Below are 20,436 nucleotides of genomic sequence, written 5' to 3' on the forward strand. Positions count from 1 at the left end.
CTGTCAGAGAACTTGTCAGTAGCCAAGTTATTCACTTCTTGCTACCGCCAAATTTGCATTACAAAAAGCAGACAGTCAGTTCACTACTTGTATTGGGTTCGCGTGGCAAGGTTTTGGTAGTGGGGGGGCTACAGGGGTAGCTTCTGTGAGAAGCTGCTAGAAGCTTCCCCTATGTCTGACAGAGCCAATGCCAGCCGGCTCCAAGACGGAGCCACCGCTGGCCAAGGTCGAGCCAGTCAGCGATGGTGGTAGCGCCTCTGGGGTAACGTATTTAAGAAGGGGGAAAAAAACTGCTGCGCAACAGCAACTGCAGCCGGAGAAAGGAATGAGAACATGTGAGAGGAACAACTCTGCAGACACGCAGGTCTGTGAAGAAGGAGGGGGAGAAGGTGCCCCAGGCGCCGGAGCAGAGATTCACCTGCAGCCCGTGGTGAAGACCATGGTGAGGCAGGCTGTCACCCTGCAGCCCAAGGAGGTTAATGGTGGAGCAGATATCCACCTGCAGCCCATGGAGGACCCCACGCCAGAGCAGGTGGATGCCCGAAGGAGGCTGTGACCCTGTGGAGAGCCTGTGCTGGAGCAGGCTCCTGGCAGGACCTGTGGACAGAGGAGCCCACGCTGGAGCAGTTTTGCTGGCAGGACTTGTGACCCCGTGGGGGACCCATGCTGGAGCACCCTGTTCCTGCAGGACTGCACCCCATGGAAGGGACCCACGCTGGAGCAGTTCATGAAGAACTGCAGCCCATGGGAAGGACCCACGTTGGAGAAGTTTGTGGAGGTCCATCTCCCGTGGGAGGGACCCCAAACTGGAGCAGGGGAAGAGTGTGAGGAGGAAGGAGCGGCAGAAACAACGTGTGATGAACTGACCGCAACCCCCATTCCCTGTCCCCCTGCGCTGCTGGCGGGGAGGAGGTAGAGAATTCAGGAGTGAAGTTGAGCCTGGGAAGAAGGGAGGGGTGGGGGGAAGATATTTTAAGATTTGGTTTTATTTCTCATTACCTTACTCTGATTTTGATTGGTAATAAAATTAAATTAATTTCCCTGAGTCGAGTCAGTTTTGCCCATGACAGTAGCTGCTGAGTGATCTCCCCGTCCTTATATCGACCCACAAGCCTTTCGTCGTATTTTTCTCCCCCTGCCCAGCTGAGGAGGGGAGTGATAGAGCGGCTTGGTGGGCACCTGGCATCCAGCCAGGGTCAACCCATGCCACTGCTGCTTTGATTAAGCAGTACATGTAAGAAGGGAAAATAAATACTTAACTGATGGTGAAATTTTCCGAACTGCATATTTGAGAATATAGATGGCCACCAAATAAATCATCCCACTATTGTCAGAATAAAATCTAGAAGGAAGAATTAATATAAATAATGGAGTCTATTCCCATTAATCTTCAAGATGTATCTTAAAAATGCTAACTAATATCATCAGATACTCATAGATTTCACCCCACGTCCTGGGTGTTCAGATAGAGAATACCAGCTCTGGATACTGTAGCTGGGGTAGCAGCTCTTAAATGGTGTACTTCAAATAGCAGCCACATTGACGGAGTCATAGGCACAAGTTCATTCCTTGTAAGGGTCAGAACCTAGAAATCATCAGCAAATTCTTCAGCAAAAGCAAGCTAAGATACGCTGTCTAACAAGAACATGATCAGGGCAACCGTGTGTTTATTATAGCCCCACAAAGGAGCACGGATTATCTGCAACACCATGCACATACACTATTTCTTGAACGTAGCTAAACAAACTTTATTTGAACATGGCTATAGTTTTTTCAGAACTGTGTTCAGAAACACAGAGGAGGGCAAATTCAAAAGGTTTTATTTGATCTTGTATGAGTTCTCCCGAAAGCTGCTAAAAGCAGGGGAGGCAAAGTCTCTCTCAATGTCAATGGAAATAAACAGAAAACGATTCCGAGCTGGAACCTAAACTTAGGTGCTCTGAAATGTCCCTTGGAAAAGCCACTTTCTGTTCATTAGGTAAAATTAGGCTATGTGGCTAGCCCCAGACAGACACCTTGCTGAGTAACCAGAGACCGTGTCACTGGATAGGTTTAAGTTCTTAAGACAGGAAAGCTTAAGAGAATGGGCTAAACTACAATCACCTTCTTAAGGTTACATTCAGATTTTAAATTTGGATTTCATTACATTACAGCATTTCAGACAGACAACAAAATTGGTTTAGCTGTATAATTAATAAGAAGGGAATAAGAAGTCTGGACATTACTAGTTCTTAAACTGACCTATTTAGATTCCCGAACACTAGCCTTCCTTAGTATAGTGATGCAAGGACTTCACTCACGGAATCTTAAATCTATTTTACTGAGAGGCTTTCCAAATACCAGTTTCAATAATCTTATGATTGACATCTTGAATTACATCAACTCATACACTAGGAGGCACAATCACCCTTACAGTATATGTAGGCTACTTTAAGTCTTTTTGTTGTACAAAATAGGCAAGACATAATGTGTTAATCAGATGCTAAAATACGACTTAGCAGTAGTGAAAACCAAAGAAATTATAAGAACGGAAGAAAAAAGAACACACACTGCTACACTAACTCCAGAAAAACAAAGGAAGAGAAAAATGTGAAAACAGGCAGAGGGGATGCCACTATACCTGCTTCTCAGTTGCTCACCTTGCTATCATCCATAACAGTGTTGAGTGACTCAATCCACACAGGATCTATATCCCCATCTAAAACTAACCATTTTGGCCCCTCATGGGTAATATTAGCTTGCTCTCTCAGAAGAGATGACAGGAGACCTGCAAATTATATTTCAACAGAATCCCACCACTTTAGTGCTTAAATAACAACACTGCACAGCAACTAAAATTTCAGAAGACTTAATGCATCACTGAAACAAGAAGCTTTTGTAGCATCAAAACCATGCTTTTTTCCCTTGCTTGCTTATTAGGTGGTTATTCAAAGTAAAATTAAAAAATACTTTCAGTGAACACGATACAGCAAAATGACTGCATTTTATATAATAATGACCTATTTCTGTTTTGATTACAGGAGAGTATGTCATTAGTCTTAATGACATGGGTGAGATATGGGAGGATTCATGGGTCTGGGGAGAAAATAACTCGCCCTTTAAGGCAGCTCAATCAGCATCATTCAGGCTAGTACTTTTCTATCTGCTAGCATCCTGCCCTGCCTCCAGTCTTTCCACAGCCACCAGTGCTCTGCACCCACATCTCATTGCATCAAAACACAGAAAAACGCAAGAATTCAGTCTCTAACACCTTCTCCAAAGCTGTCTGTTTCTGATGGAGAATGATGCCTCCAGGAACAGGTCCTAGTAAGAACATGTGTGCTACTTGCCATCTTTCCATTCTTGGGTTGCGTGGTGTATAAACCCAAACAGTTCATCAGCTGTCAGAACCTTTGGGTTAAAGTCATTCCAAACAGGCTTTTGTTTCATGTTCACATGTGTGTGATGCAGAACTTTCAGCACCTGAGAAGGAGGAACAGGCTGCACATTAGTGACACAATTTTGATACAATAGGAGTCTTTGGCTTTCTTCCTGAACTCGGTCTCTGACTGCAAATCCCTGCACTCAGTCAACTGTTCACCTTGATTTACTCACACTTCTGTCCTAGTTTGGTCCCAAATTTCCATTAAGCCTAAGGATAGGAAAGGAGACTCCCATTCTGAAACGGCTGTACTCTGAAGTCAATTCTAATAGAAAGTGTTAAATGGAGAATAAAATCCATGCAGCTGCCAACATTTAGTAGCAGAAATGGGCAAGCATTATCTATTAGAAGTATTTGTCTAGTGTTTTGGCAATATATTCCCCTATTTCTGTCTAGAAGCCTAATTAAACCATCCTGCTTCTCCTTCCTGAACAAAGTATTACTTATTCTATCTGTCAAATTGAATGCTCATTACTTGGTGCCACGATTAATTTTCCTTTGGGACATGCAAACAACACATAAATGTAGAATTTACTTGTAACATTTGAGCTTTGCCATTGCAAAAGTCATGTGGCTGACTGGATGGCCTGAACAGCGTGTTATTACACTGCAGCCTAAGGCAAAGGCAACATGCAGAATGTTTTCTACAAGAACCATGGCAATTTCTTTACAATGTAAGATAGAAAACATGCTGCGCAGGTAGGCAGGTACCTTACTCTTTCCAGTCCCCGCATTTCCAATGACAAACACAGAGTGACGCACTGCCAGTAGCTCCTCCAGCTGAACAACCTACCCCACAGAAGGGATACACAGTGAGCGCCTTTCCTCTCCTGTTGTCCTTCTTATTACAGAGGCACAATTATTCACAAAAATTATCTCCCCCTCCGCATTCCTATTCCCTTCAACAGGAAAAAATGAACTTTCTCAGCAGATTTGCCTCAGCTGAGCTGATGTTGCATCAACCAACATTGTTTGTCTCCCAGAAAATGGGAAGAAAATTGCCTTAAATTGATGAATGCAGTTACCTCAACAAGTGAGAACAAATCCTCTTCTGCTAGGCGGCCATACAGTCCAGTAGGATTGTGCCAACCCAGGGATACAGAACAGTTACCACAATTTTGCCATCACTTTAGCAGAGTGAATTCCACACGCAGAACAGTGGTGCAGCTATAATTTGGTAAAATAGAAAATCAGTCCACTAAAGTAATACATTTCTTCCAAAAAAATAGTTCTGTGAGCCACAGAATGAAAATAGCTTGGCTGCTTATGGATTTCTGTCTTAGCGAAGAGCATCCACACTGATTTTCTGAAGTCCAATAGGAACAAGTCCATGTTTCTCAAGTGCTCGTCTTCTGATTCACCTAGTTAGCAGGAATCAAAATACTCTATGGAAGGCAAAGTTTGTAATACCCCAAGGTATAGCTTATTGTCCTTCACCATTCAGGATAATGGAATAAGATAAACAAGAGCAGAAAATCCTTTATAAATCCTGAGATCAGTCACATTTAACCAGCTTGGTTATTTCAGTTTCAAATATACCCTAATAAAGGTAAGGACTGTGCTATCGCATACAGCAGATGCGGATGTTCCTTGAAGGAGGGTGGGAATATACTTTCTTAGTAGTCCAAATAAGCACACTTTTTATTTAGTCCGTATACTAACCAGTATTTCTAAGTTTCACCTTTTCACCCTGTCTGTAATTCAAACTAAAATTAGTGTTTAAATTTAGCTTATAGACAACTAATTCTTATGACTATACATGCATACATACATGTACATGCATATTTTTAATGTGTATAGCACAATGTGCATTGTATTATACAGAAATACCAGAACAGAAAAGTCACATGTAGCCATGCACATTCCAAATCCACGCCTTCTTATTTATATGTTTTTGCTCCCTCACTCTTCTTTCCTCCCTACAAATAATCACAACAATTAATTTGCTACCGAGTACAAATGCTTGGTACTGTACACAAACAAACATGTTTGTCACTGTAGACAGCTTTTTTGAACAGGATACGTGTTTCCTTAGGGGCATATTTATCATACTGAGGAGCATTACCTCCACAACAAAATGCCTTTGAAATACCGAGACATTGAGGACACCTTATCAATACTGTAACATACTCAAAAATAACCTTCATCTCTAATATAACCCATTTGCAATTATTTTGATTGAAAATCTTAAGGGGAGTAATTAAAGGCAATGAATTCTTTTACTTGGAGAATAAAGCTCTCTTCAGGCTGCAAGTGAAGCTCCAGGGTAGATTGTTTAACCATCTGTTCAAATTGCAGGTTCCTCTTCCTCAGAACATCCAGAGCTGGAAACAGGTCACTGATCAGGCCCATGAAAATTGGGATATCATCTGTCACTATTTTAGGCAAATTGAAGTCTCTTAAGGCTCGCATAAGCACCTGGAAAAGGATGGTAAACCACATATCGCAAGAACATTAAATCCTCTTTTTAGGATTCTGTTTTTATCCAAAGGCAAAACACCAGAAACAGCTCCTACTCTTAGATGCTTTCAAGTGAAGATTTTACCTGATCCTCAGGTCTGTTCCTGTCTCCTCGTTTCAGTGAGCCAGCAACGACCAAAACTGACTTGATAGCACACAGTCCCCAGTCGTAATGGTCCTGTGAAAACATTTTAACTAGTCACGTTAGAACAGGAAATAAAACTAAGTGGTAGTGTTTATGAAGAAAACAATTGGTTTACACACAGAGTAAAATGACACCTTTTTAGTCCCTTGTAGTCTTGCAGTGGCTTTAGGCCAGTGTTGGAAGTCTAGTAAAGAAAAAAACAAAAGAGGGTGAAGTGTGTATATCTATTTAATTTTTAGTATTCCATCACTTTGTTCCCTATTTTTAAATGGCAAAATTTGCACCCTTAAGTATTATTGTATTCATTGCAACTATACCTCCATGATGAAAGAAAGCAAGCAAAAAATTGCTGCCAAACTTCTACTAATTTGACCTGATGCTAGCAATACTTTTCTGTCTTTCCAAAAGAGACGACTATCAACATATTTTGCAACCAGCTCCAACACCAAAATTAAAGGAAAAGAGAAACAGATAGGTACCCAGCCTAGAGGAAAAGCCTAGAAACATTTGGTAAGTGAAGGGCAGAGAAAAAGCCTATATCCTCCCCTAAGCCCTGCCAGAGGGAAGAATCCAATGCAGAAGGCACAACTTTTGCCATCACACGTATGCTCTTCAATCCCTCTTTCTCCTTTTTCCAGGGCTGTGTAACACTCACCTCTTTCCCTCTCCTGCCGAGGTAACACAAAATTAGAAAGAGAAGGAGTTTGAATGATTTTGGAGATTTAAAGAATTTGAACAGCATCTTGTATGATTGAAAGGAGTATCCCAACAGCCAATTTTGCAATTTGAAGAGGTCTACCATGAAGTTACAGCTCTCTAAATTTAAGGCTACACCTGCACTTAAAGGTGTTCTTGCAGCTCATGTAGAGACCCCAGATGGTTAATTTTGGTATAACCAGCAGTGGGACCAGGTACTATAAGAGCAGCTGGCTAAGTCCGTGGATAATCAGCTCCTCTCTACCCTCTGTGCTGCTGCAGCCAACAGTTACACAGCCACCACTCGTGGTGGTCTACAGTTTCCTTAGTGTGTGCACACTAACCCTCCCACAATTAAAAAAAACCCCAACCAAACAAAAAACCAAAAAAACCCAAACGAAACTATTTGGGGCTGCAACTACCCTGCTGTCAGCACCCAAACTGGCTACCAGTCAGGTAGAGTTTGAGAACATTTGCTGCAACCACACCACACCAAAACCAAAAGAAAGAAAGAAGAAAAAAAGGAAAAAAAAACCACAAACAAACAAACAAACAACAAAAAAACCAAACAAAAAACCCAAACAAAAACCAGTAGCAAACCCACAACTTAACAATATACAATTTTTAAAGTTGGCACATGTCACTATCCTCTTCCATAACAGTGGCACTCTCTAACTGTGAATCAAATGCACTAAATATATCACAAAGAAGGAAAAAAAAAAAAAGGAATTTTCAGCTTCAGAACAGTTCATCATCAGTAAGAAAAACTGCCATTTTTTTCTGAGGTATTAAAGATGCTGAGTATCTGCAATGAAAATGAGGCTCCACATTTTACAAAAAGTACACCTAGGCAGAGAAGTTAAACATAGAGCTGGTTAGGAAAATAGGAAATTTAGGAATATACTGGGCTTAATGGGCTTTTGCTTAGATTTAGGTAAGATTTTTTTCTTCCAAATTTTTTGTTAGTTTGCTGTCTGACAGGTTGTTAAAGAGCAAGCTATCCATCTTTACAGCAGCCTGCTGTGTGGATTTAAGACAAGGACTTTAAGACATCCTGGCTATTTGCCATGGTATGACAGGACCAGAAGTCCCTTCCTTCGCAGCAGATGCACTGAAAGCCCTGACCTGAAGCAGTTTTCATAGGCTAGGATCCTAGTGCCCCAGAGGTATATTGAAAGTCCTAAAAGCCCCAACACTGGACCAATATTTTCAGAGCTCTCTGAACTGCTGTATATTTTCTGCAGCAGCCCAGAATTTTTGTCAAAGGGATTTGATTTCTCCCATTTCCATTAAAATGAAAACAAATAAGATTAAAAAAGTAAACAAAAAAGAACATTCTGGCTTTTGCTTCAAATGTTAATATTATTATTATTACTAACATTAACATTGAAGTGGCAAACAATGGTATAAGCGATTTTTCTGAATTCAGAAAATGACTCCAGGACAAAGTAATCATTAGAGTTGAGGAATCCCCTAGTAAAGCAGACAATATTGATATCTTAAGATATACAAGGTTTAACTCCATTATCTCTAGAATCATTGCAAGAATGTGTTAGGAAAACCTCAGGATATTTAGAGATAATTTCAAAATTATGCAGGCATGAAAATAAAGTTGACTTTGCTTTCATAATGGCCCTGCTTGCTAGAGTTTATGGCTTGAGGTTGAAGGGTTCTCTGAGTTCTTACTCCACTAATAAAACTGAATATTAAGAATGTCTTGTGAAAAATGATACAGTTGGAAATGAGTAAACAGCATAAATATAGGGAAGAAATGATGAACCTTCCAAGTTTTACAAGTTGTAGATTTTTAAGATAATTATTCTGAATATGAATTCTTTCTAGTATAATAATTAAATTATTAAGCAACGCTTTATTTCTATTTTTCAAACAGTCCTCCACTGTATTTACTGGGGAAAGTTTAAAGAAACATTTATCCAAATAGAATACATTTTTCAGAATAATTCCTACTCTGCTATAAGGTTTTTCTCTTCTCCAACAGATAGTTATATTTCTAATGTAGGTATTACAGAACAGCACGATTTAGTTCAGCCATCCCAGGTATGAAGCAGTGATATACAATTATTTAACGTAAAATTGACGCATTACAAATGTCCCAAGATCAGAGGAAAGAGCACTTTCCTCTAAATTCATATCTGACAATTTAATAAGGATGGACATGATTTGAAGTGTCTTCAAAATAAAAGATAAGACGATATACTTAAAAAATACCCTACTATTCCACAACGTCCAGCCGCACCGGTATGGAGTATGTGTTAATTAACACGTATCAAACCCAGAAGCCCAAAGAGACCCTCACCTGTTTAGAAAGCAGCTCCCTGCAGAGACTATACAAGGTAATAAACTTCCTGGCTAACAGTCGTGCATCAATAAACCCTTCAGCAACCAACATAATCTCAGAGATCAGTTCAATGTCAGGGACAACCATAGCACAGGGTCTACGAAAGAAAACAAACCCCATAATCCAAATACACAGATTAGTATTTAAACATGGTAAGAGTAAGTCATTTAAATCAAATGACTGATGTGTGCAAACATTTTTAAAAACAGAGCTCGAGAGAGTCACAATTAAAAGTGTCAGTCAAAGCTAACAAGGACCTTACTTCAAAGTAAAAGGAGCTAATTAGGCACTGTTGATTGTTAGTATTCAGTAACATTGCTGCACACAATGCTGCTGAGAAACGCAGGGCTTGGGAGACAGGTACTACCGAAACTTAGAGCAGGCACAGTCTGCAGCGGCACCGCTTGCCACCACCGACTGGAGGACACTGCCAGCAGCTGTACAGCGTCTGGAAGTCAGGTGCAACACCCTGCCGTTGCTAAAAATGCCATCATTTTTTAACGGACTTCGATTTTTGGAGAGCTCTGAAGCTTTTATATGAAGTTATGGTTGCCTTTGGAGGTTTCACTGTTTGTTTCTTTTTTAAATATAACCTTTAGTTCAAACTTTTAGAACAAAACCACAGCCATTTTAATGATATAAATGAGAAAAATCTCCAGTCAAAAAAGTAACACAAAGCAATAATGCAAAGGCTAAACAATTTCCTCATTAAAAATCACTACTTAAGTTACATAGTAGCAGAGAAGAGATCTTGAATTTTGTGTTCAGGTCAGCTACAAGCCAGCAAATTTGTCCCTTAGAGCACTTTTCTTACTCCTGACAAATACAAAGAGTTCTTTTGTTCCCCATTCATATTTAAATATGACAAAATTAAAACCAGTGGTTTAGTCCAGCAGTATATTTCTGACAGAAATCAATAACATGTAATCTAGAAAGAGAGTAAGCACCCCTCTGTTAAACAATTTTTAAGTAAACTATTCCCTAAGAAGCATTTCTTCATAAGCCCAAACAAGGGCTGCTATATGCATTGCAGTCAATTATAAAAAATTATATGCACTTCTACCTACCATAACCAATATCCTTCTTGCAAATAGAATAACTGCTTGCACAAAAAATATCAGGCTAGTAGTATTTAATATATCTTCTCTCCCTTGTGAGATTTTATTAGGTGGCAAATATAAGGAGTTAATGCTTTACCAGTTACCTCCCAACTTTCCTGTGCATTGTACAATGGATAAGAGCTGTTACAGACATCAGCTACAGGGCTGAATTCCTGAGTCCCAAATGCAGCAGTTCATACTTTAATTCCAAAGGCTTTTTATTTTATGTGACAACCAAGTAAAGGTAACAATTCAGCTCTATGTAGCAAGTACATTTTGAAAATTAAAAAAAAAAAAAAAACAAACCCAAAGAAAACCATAACAGAAAGCACACCAAATAAAGCAATAATTTGACTTTATCTTTCAGTAGAGATATTGTTAATTATTTCATATTCCTTACTGTTTTCTTCCCAAATGAAAAAAAAAAATAAAAGGAACAACAAAAATAATAAATGAACAACAAAAATAAATCACATGCATTTTCCATCCTCTGGTGGTCCACTGAGAGATGAAACACCTGGTAGCAACAGGGAGTGATCCCTCCTGCTCTCTTGTCAAATACCACATCTAGCTGACTGCCGAAGACGTGGCCGTCAAGGCAGCTGACGCCTCCAAATGCAGAAAGCGTGGCAGCTGCACCGCACAGACACGGGTGGATGGGGTCCCCGTCGCCCTGTCCTCCCTTGTGCGAGGTTCTGAGTTGAGGGGCTGCCCAACATCGTTCCCTTGGTGTGCACCAATCCTGCTTTGCCTTGAAGAGTTCTCAGATGGTAATTAATGAGAAGGCTTGGTAAAGCAACAACTAAGTTGTGAAATATTAAAAAAGAAACTTATGGGGATGCCTCTCTCAGGGTCTTTCTCTAATGTTTGCTAAGACCCAACTATAGGGTCTTATTCAGCAACAGTCTTTGCAGAGGCACATGAATTCAAATCCTAACCTCCTCCTTGTAAACAGATGTTACTTACCGCTTCTTACAAATGGTTGTAATTTAGGCTCCAAGAACAAGAAAGCCAATTGCTGTGCTGCCCGCTCCTGCCATCTGAAGCAGGATGTTTGGCTGGCAAGAGGATGAGATGTGCCCGAGCAAACAGCTTTCTAACTTCAGCAGACTTTGTGTCTTTCTGCAGTGAAAGGATGAAGGACTATGGTGTCAGGAATTCCACAGCTAAAGCAGAAATAATAAAATACACCAAAATCTTGATGTACTTTTAAAACAGAAGAAAGTAGTACTTCTGCTTCAACTTGCTCACAGAAGCAATAGGGATGCTCAGTTCTGCCCTGTTTCTATCTTTTAAAAATCAAAGGGATTTACTGCTCAGAGAAGCAGATCCCAGATAGCACGTCTATACTTGTGCCTCCCCAGACAGCCTGGCAATGCCTCACAGCTTGCCCCATTGAACTTCAATACGCTGAGAAATGAAATCACTGAATCATTTTTTTCTCAAGTCTTGATTAAATCAGTGGAAAGTGTTAATGCAAGAGCAAGGATTTCAAGTGACAACCCTTTTTTAAGCAAGCCCTGCACCATTTAAGTCAAAGACCATTACCACATAGTTCAAAGCACAGCTCCAACACTTTGTCAGAAAAGACTGGCATAATTTTACTGCCCATCATGCTGGAGCAACCGCTTGTGGAATTAATTCACTCACACTCACACCATTTCGATACAAACTCACTGAGCGCAGCACGCAAAATACAGTCAGATCTTTTAAATTCAAAACTTTCTTCCTTGAAACATTAGTGTTAAGATATAAAGCATAAACATGTACTTTAAGAAAAAGATAATGGGCTGTCCTACAGTGTTCAAAAGCATATGAATTTTTTTGCTGTGCACTATACCTTTCGCAGTTTCTCAACAATCACATATTCAATATCTTGCCAGGTAAGAGTATGCGGCTTCATTTTCAGCTGGTAGTTATGAAACATCTATGATCGCTTGCATGCCTACATCCATGGAAGAATGTGTGTGCTGCTTCTGGCTGGGGTAGAGTTAGTTTTCTTCACAGTAGCTAATACGGGGCTGTGTTTTGGATTTGTGCTGGAAACAGTGTTGATAACACAGGGATGTCTTCGTTACCGCTGAGCAGGGCTTACACAGAGTCAAGGCCTTTTCTGCTTCTCACCCCACCCCACCCCACCAGCGAGCAGGCTGGGGGTGCACAAGAAGTGGGGAGGGGACACGGCTGGGACAGCTGACCCCAACTGACCAAAGGGATATTCCATACCATATGACGTCATGCTCAGCATATAAAGCTGGGGGAAGAAGAAGGAAGGGGGGGACATTTGGAGTGATGGCGTTTGTCTTCCCAAGTAACCGTTACGCGTGATGGAGCCCTGCTTTCCTGGAGATGGCTGAACACCCGCCTGCCGACGGGGAGTAGAGAATGAATTCCTTGTTTCGCTTTGCTTGCGTGCGCGGCTTTTGCTTTACCTATTAAACTGTCTTTATCTCGACCCACGAGTTTTCTCACTTTTACTCTTCTGATTCTGTCCCACATCCCACCAGGGGGGAGTGACCAAGCGGCTCTGTGGGGCTTAGTTGCTGGCTGGGTTAAACCACGACAATGTGATAGCTAGACACTTTTCAAATGGAAATTTTACTAGGTAGCCAGCTGTGAGGATTCCTATTTACCACAAAACAGCGAATATTCTTGCATGTATTTAGGTACATCCCATGTGTCACAGGTACCTTTAAAATTTTAAGTAGATTTTTTAAAAAAGGCAAGATATACATTTAATTTCCCTTGTCATTACAGTGTACAGCCAGGCACAACATGAATACTGATTTTTTTCACAGAAATTCTGAAGTAAACAGAAATTGCACTTCACTGCAAACCAAGGCTAGTAACATTAGGTGGGATATGCACTCTAAATGTAGACTTGATATACTAGTATACCATAAAAGTACACTATAGCATACTTGCCCGAACAGAGCTTTGAGGTTTTCAAGTAGTTCTGTCCAACCTGCATATCCTGGGTTCATGGTAATAATATCGCAACTGATGACTTCAATGTAATGTTTTCACCAAGGAATAAAAATCTGTTATAAGAAAGATAACACAAAAATTTTACGGGTGGGTTAGATGTAAAGAACTGCATCATACAAAGCCAGCCATCAGGGGTCAGATGACAAAGGTGCATCTGGGCCTGGATCCCGTCTCTCACAATGGCCAAAAGCAAATGCCTAGGAAAGTTTATTAGAGCTGAACAAACAGAGGCATCTCCTTGGTAGGCACCAGCTTTTAGTAACCTATGGCTCCTCTGGCCAGCACTGAATTTGGAAGGAAAAGACTGGACTGTCAGAGCAACAAAGATTGTATATGGCTGAAGTATGTCTCTAGGAGGAATTATCTTTTGAAACACGTAAAATAAATGAGACTGGTAGGGATGCGGTGGGTTTGAAAAGGCCAGGAGACAGCACTGAGTAAAGGAAGCAGAGGAAGGAGAACATGGGACAGTGGAAACACAAGGCATGTCTCAAAAGCACTGGGAAACCCTGGAACCCCTGAGACTTCTTGCAAAGTGAATCCCGCCAAACTTCTCACCCATATGATGCAATGATTTCACATGGTGGGACGTGAACAGGACCAGAGTTTCAATTGGATTCCTATAAGGCCAGGAGTTCACTCACATTTATGGCTACATTTTGAAGAGAAACTTATTTTAAGGTAGTATATTACACAGGTGATTTAGTGTTACCATCTACTCCCTCACTGCATTTACAAAGGGCTTCAGAGGAACTTTGGAAGGAGATTTTACTGGTTCAGTATTTATAGCCTGCAAAGGACAATAAAGCAGCACTGCTAAAATACTCACTTCTTTTTCTTGTTCCTAATTGCATCGTGGATAGTCTTCACTTGTGCTGCCACCACTGACAGAACTTCTACTGAGATGCGATTGAATTAATCAAAGCATCCCCAAGCTCCTGTCTAGACCAAACCTTTATAGATATTCCCTATAGACTAAAATAAAAAGTGAAAGATTTAACATCTTTTTCTTGAAAGCAACAATTTCCAATGTACTTCATATGAAAAAGAAACTAAACAACAGTTTCCGTACTGCTTAGCAGAACATCTCACCTTGCAATCCATGTGCTCAGAACAGTTGAAGACGTACACCATCACACCAAGGGCACGGCCTAGATCTTTGGTGGTCTCTGTTTTACCTGTGCCGGCTGATCCTGCAGGAGCACCTCTCATTGTTACGTGGAGAGACTGTGTTAGAGTAACGTAACACCTTAACATAAGAGAAGTGATTGTTAGCAATGCAAGGAACATCTAAATGTTGGGAGTTTGGGGTTTTTTTTCCCCAAACCTTATGTTTCATGGGCGATTTATTGAGTCCACTTTCTCATTTTAATTTAATATCCTAAACCACAAACGTACCTCTTTCATGGTCATGTAAAACCATAATGTGGCACTACTTGGAAAATGCTTATTTTAGATATGAAAATCAACCACTTCAACATTTTTTAGCAAGAAGGAATATCCTATCAGTGGTCACACAGGACGGGAAACAGGAGGCTGTAGTTGCCACTTTGCCTATTTCAAAGACTTGAGCCCCAAAATTGTCCCCCCCCAAACTGAGGGTCGTAAGCACTAAGTCAGCCAGGATTGTTGGGTGCATCTTTTTGCATCACCGATTTTGACAAGAAATTCCATTCTGGAGCCAAAGCATTTCCAGAAAAAAAGCTTCATTGTATGTGGTGTGAAAAAAAGCACTGGTTTGGACTTTAACATAGGAAAAAAAAAATAATTCTTTTGCTGAAAACTCCTGATTAACCTTGGTATAGATCCACTCAGATTCTCCTTCAGACTAGACACTGAATATATACATTAAGTTATGCAAGAAATATTTCAGTTATTTTAAAAATAATGGACATTAAAATCGTACCATTACTTAAGTATGCACACCTACATGCTCACACATGCTCAAAGATATTGTGTCTTAATAACCTTATAAAATACATACGAGGTATGAAAGAACACTAAACTTCTAAGAAACATTTAACTTTTTACTCAGTGAAACAGATAAAGCAAACCCTGTTATTAGTAACAGTCATTACCTGTCAGTCAAAGGTGTAGCCGAGGGGTATTTCCCAAGTACTCATAAAAGTACTGAAACTGAGCATCGCAAATGTTGGCAAAACAGTGTTTCTGGGCGTCATCCCATCTATGGCGTAGCTGTGACAGCCAAGCAAAAGCTTGGGAACTGGTGACCTAAAAAGCCGTTGCAGAGCCTTATGCCAGGTAGGAGCTCTTCAGATGAAAGAAATGAGACCCGTCACAAAGCTACAGCTGTCATCAGCAGGTCTCACACCTCATTCCTAGCCATTTATGACTAATAACTACAACAACCAATTATAAAGGATTAGATGCACCTCAAGGCATTTGTGCTTTTATACAGATGCAACTGTAATATAAGATCTTTTTAATAGAGCTATTACAGCAGAACACATTGCCACTTCTTAAGCCAAGACCTCTCCTTACAAACAACGCAGTCTTTGCGTGGGAGCAGACATTACTCTGACCAGAAGGAGTTTCATTTTACTCCTCAAGCGTTGTTCCTTCTTGTATTAATGCCATCTTAAAAACCCATTTTACTTCTGAGGCTCAGGAGGTCAGAAGTAAAAAGGGAAATCTTTCCTATTTCAAAACCCATCCAGTGAAATGTTTTGTGCATTCAAACCAGCCACATGTGCCAGCCACCTTAGTTTTACCTGAACAAAGTTATACATAGGGCGAGCGCTCGGGTTTAAATAAATGCTCAAAATTGTAATTGCATGCACTTATAAAGAGTCACCACAGGAGAGGAGTGCCTTGCTCTAGAGATGCAGATGTATGCCTCTAAAAGGAGAGCAAAACACACTGTGAACGATTGAAGATGGAATAATTAAAAGCAGAATAACTAAAGACATCTGGAAAAAACACTCAGATTGCCCAAGGATTGTCTGCACTCAGTTTTGTGATCTGAAATGTAAAGGAAATATCTTGCTGCTCACAGAAAACCTACTAAAAGTTTGAACAGTTCCCAGAAGTAGGGTAAAAGTTGACACCTGACTTTTATTCAGGAAAATTTTAAATTTAGAAGGCAGTAGCCCGTAAAAACGCCGGCCTGAAGGTCTGAAGCAGGCTGTCTTCATGATTATACCTACTCCACCTCAACCGTCCTGGTGCCGCCATGCAGATCCAGACCCAAACTTAGCTTAAGTACTATTAATTCCTGTCAAAACCACTAAAACTGTGCATGTAAAATACAGCCGATCCAAACACATACCTTCTGAGTTACAAGATTTGCTACAACATCTCTAGCGTGAACATCTATGGTGGAAATGGTCATGATTTTCTGGTGATCACCCAAGGAAAGTTCTCCAAGCAGCATGGTAATAAAAGCATTTAGCTGAGTGACCTGAAAAGATTTAGGTAACCCTCTAAGACCAGATGGATCCCAGTACCATTTACCATTATTGCCACTAGAAATTAGGTCTGCCTACATCATTAATTAAATCCCCACAAAATATGTCTTGAATGTACAAATTTACTGATATTAAACATGAGATGGTTTAAACAGACATTTGAACCACCTCCAAAACAATGACAATCCAGATGAGCACAAATACTGAAGGTGGTCAACTAGGCAGGGTAGGATGAACGGATGGATAAGAACATGTGCATGAAGTTGAGTCGTAAACTTTGTGGTTACAATCTCCACAGAGATATGCACCAGACTCCACAAAAATTGTACTAATTGCATGAGAACATTTATTGGCAAACTGTTTGAAAATAGACTTTAGGAAAGATCAGTGACTTACGTTTTAAAAGCAACGAAGGGAAGATCACAAAGTGTGATATGAATGATTATACAGATTTACATAGTAGAAAGACGCAATGGAATTTTTCAGATTTCCTATTAATAGGAACAAAAAACATACACAGCTACTGCATGTAATTCTAAGGAGGCAAATGTAGCTTTATTAGAAAGATATCACTTATTGGGTAGCTAGTGTGAGACGGAACTATGCTTGTACATGTTTTAAAACTCTGGCTTTAAAAACGGGTGGTGAATTAGTGAGACACTACACTTTCTGTATTATTTTTATATAATATACAAAAACACCTACTGGTGCTGTTTTAACTGAGACAGAGTTAAAGGCCCAGAAGGTAATACTCCATGCAAACAAATTATTTGAGAATCACAGTCTAAACCCATAACAGATTTTGAAAATGCTTACAAAAATAAAACCAGAAGGTAATTTCACTGGGCTCCCTATTCTTTCTGTATTATAAAGGAGATATCAATAGCAACATTCTGAATGAAATTGTCTAGCATCCTGAAATATTTCTGGCATCTTCCTTTAAACATGCCCAAAGCTCCACTTCGTTATGGCAGTGAGCTGCCATCTGCAGAGAGGCTCAGATGATCTTTCCTTGTCCACTCTTTTTACAGCAGAACCACTCCAAAGTCCCCACCACAGGTTCAGGAAGCAGCAACAGCATGGGACAGTGGTCTGCTCTACTTGCAAAGTGACCACAGAAACATAGGCTGCCTGGATCACATAGAGGTTCATCGTGGATCTGTCTCTGCCTTTTACAGAAGCTAGCAGAGATTGTTTTAAAAAACCCAAAAGCAACACAAAAAACAAGTCCAGAAGGATATCCTGGGAACATATGCCATAATTTGCCACAGCCAGAAATTACTAAACAAACAAAAAAACCCCAAACCAACAAACCCAAACCCCCAAAACTACGCTACCTATTTTATTATCATACTTAATAGCCATGAACTGGACTGAAATGTGGCTAATCTTTCCTTTGACCATTTTTATACTTCCATCAATCTGTAGCCAAAAGTTCCATATTTTAAACTGTACACTGTCTGAAAGTATTTCTTTTGTTTAAAGTCTGCTACCTAATAGCTTCAGGTAGTGCCTATTAGCTCTTGTATTATGAGAAATGGGAAACAAAGATTAATCTTTATCCACCTTCTCTATTACAGGGATAATTTTAGACACCTCTACCAGATTTCCTCCCCCTTAAAAGTCTCTTTCCTATTTCGTGTTTCCCTTCGGCAGATTTTCTAGGTTGGAAAAGAACCAAGTTTTCACAAAGAGAAACAATACTCACACCAGGACAAAAACATTCAAAAGAAGCTGGAGGTAAACAAGGGCGAAGCAAAAAATCAAACTGCAGACGGTACCCTTCAGAAGTGGGACTAAAACTAATAGTATTAGAAGTAAACTGTTTGGTTTGACACAAATAAAACTAACAGTTTTGGCTCCCCTACACAAATACATGTGTTTAGTATTTGTATATGTACTGGTTGCATGCTCTGTTCTTGTCACACCATTGTGGTTGATGTTTGGCAGTATCTTTGCTTTCACCTTTCATCTCAGTTCAGAATAACCCTACAGAAATCCCAGTAATTAAGATGTGATAACAATGCCCATGAGATAACAGAAATGGAAGCAAAAGGTGTTTTTCTTTTTTCAGTAGGCGCTAATAGCAGTTACTTTACTAGAGGGCTGAAATTACTAGATATGCCACTCCTCTCTTTTTATGAGACCATTTTCACACTGTACTTATTTTCAACTGAATTAAACAGAAAGAAGATATCCATACCTCTTGTGGCAATCCTTCAGGGCTGATGCCAAGCCCTCTTCCAGCCTACTGAATGCCATTTCAACATCTGAAACCCACCAGATTTGTGAACCAGCAAGTGCAACCTGGGCTGGGTAGTCAAAGGCCCACTGTTCTCTCTGCTTCTCTTCATGAGCCAGTATTGCCTCCATGATGTGGAGGTGCGCCGTTTTGTGTGCAGTTTCCTCAAGGTATTGCAACCAAGACTCTACCTTTTGAAGAAAAAAACCCAAACATGCATAAATTTATGCAAGTAACATAAATGGTACATTTTATACTAACAATATAGGAAGCTCATCTCACTAATCTTTGCAAAGGGTTTTTTTTGCATCAACATTCTTTACAAACTTGAAATGAGAATGGGTTTTTTTCTTCCATTTTCTCTCTCCTGCTGCCTCTTCGGTAGGATTTAGCTCAGAGGAGCCCTTCCCAATTACTGAGATACCAGACATTTTTTTGTTTTACATATCCATTTGACTTGAGCACAGAGGCATACTTGAAGACTAGATACAGTCTTAGAGCTCCAAATACAAAAGTCTGAAGTTTTTCTGTTCACAGACACAGTGTAAACAAAGACAATACAGTCTTTCCTATGTCTCTATGCACTCAAACGTAGCTGTATCTTGGAGAAACTATCTCTAAGAGGCAAGCTGCATATATTTGTCCATTCAGTCTGGGGCCTCCCTGCTGAGACAATCAATCATTAGAACCACATGCAACACTGATTTTATGCAATGTGAATGCTTATCCATTCAGCACTGTTCTGAGAACAATACGTTATTGTCTCAGAAGCTGCTGATCTGTTCTTTTTGACCTACCACTACCCAGTTAGCACACATACTGGCTGGCCAATTAGCAAATACGAGGCTCAAAAACAGCTACAACCCTGTTCAGCTGATAGGGGACACGGGGGAGAGCTGGAGGTCTGGAGAGGTGTGTGCTAAAGGATAAGAGAGGAGGGGATCTGAAAGTATAATGGAAGATGAAATAAAAGGGCAGAAGAAGAGAGGAAGTATGAGAAATGCAACACTCAACCATAGGCTTCATCAGTTCTGTGGCTTTTAGTACATTTTTTTTTCTTTTTCATTGCTCCTAAACACTTAACTCTCTGCACTTCTTAAAAAAAAAGAAAAAAAGCAAAAACTTACATACAAGGGGCAGCTAGACAATTTATTACATTATTAGTTTATTACACAGTTTTGGGCCACAAAATGTTTTGAAATTTGGAAAAAATAGTTGTAAGGGTTTGTTGGGGTTTTTTTTCCTAAATTCACATTCTTAAAGCAGCATTTCATGTCACTGAAAGTGTCTATTTAATCTATATCCCAAAAAGGGCAAAATCTGTAAAGGAAATTTCACATGACTCAACATACCTGACCACTGCATCCACACCCGTCATAGAACGGAACAGACTCCTTTTCTCTGCTGTACATTCCAAGGGCAGTATATACAGATTCCTTTATATTCTCTTGAAACTTAAGATCAGCCATGTTGTCAAAAAGTTTGGTAAGATGATGAGCCACCTGCACCAGACATATAAGGAAACCATTTACCTTAAATTTGTGTCAATCACACTACATTAATGCATATTTCTATTAAAGTGGATGACTACCACGCT

At 40.1% G+C, this 20,436-nt stretch overlaps 1 protein-coding gene across 1 annotated transcript in view; it reads right to left on the reverse strand.

Moving 5' to 3' along the window:
* Positions 1-20,436, reverse strand: part of DNAH11 (dynein axonemal heavy chain 11) — a 158,071-nt gene that overhangs the window by 100,574 nt on the left and 37,061 nt on the right. Inside the window, 16 exon segments of the mRNA XM_075140860.1 lie at positions 1,446-1,585; positions 2,640-2,767; positions 3,330-3,462; positions 4,133-4,210; positions 5,645-5,839; positions 5,967-6,059; positions 9,040-9,178; positions 13,107-13,173; positions 13,176-13,222; positions 13,999-14,144; positions 14,262-14,418; positions 15,248-15,266; positions 15,269-15,401; positions 16,459-16,612; positions 18,801-19,030; positions 20,192-20,341. Of these exon segments, the coding sequence (XP_074996961.1) occupies positions 1,446-1,585; positions 2,640-2,767; positions 3,330-3,462; positions 4,133-4,210; positions 5,645-5,839; positions 5,967-6,059; positions 9,040-9,178; positions 13,107-13,173; positions 13,176-13,222; positions 13,999-14,144; positions 14,262-14,418; positions 15,248-15,266; positions 15,269-15,401; positions 16,459-16,612; positions 18,801-19,030; positions 20,192-20,341 (2,009 nt within the window).

This window comes from Calonectris borealis, chromosome 2 (genome assembly GCF_964195595.1).
Source record: "Calonectris borealis chromosome 2, bCalBor7.hap1.2, whole genome shotgun sequence".
Taxonomy (NCBI): domain Eukaryota; kingdom Metazoa; phylum Chordata; class Aves; order Procellariiformes; family Procellariidae; genus Calonectris; species Calonectris borealis.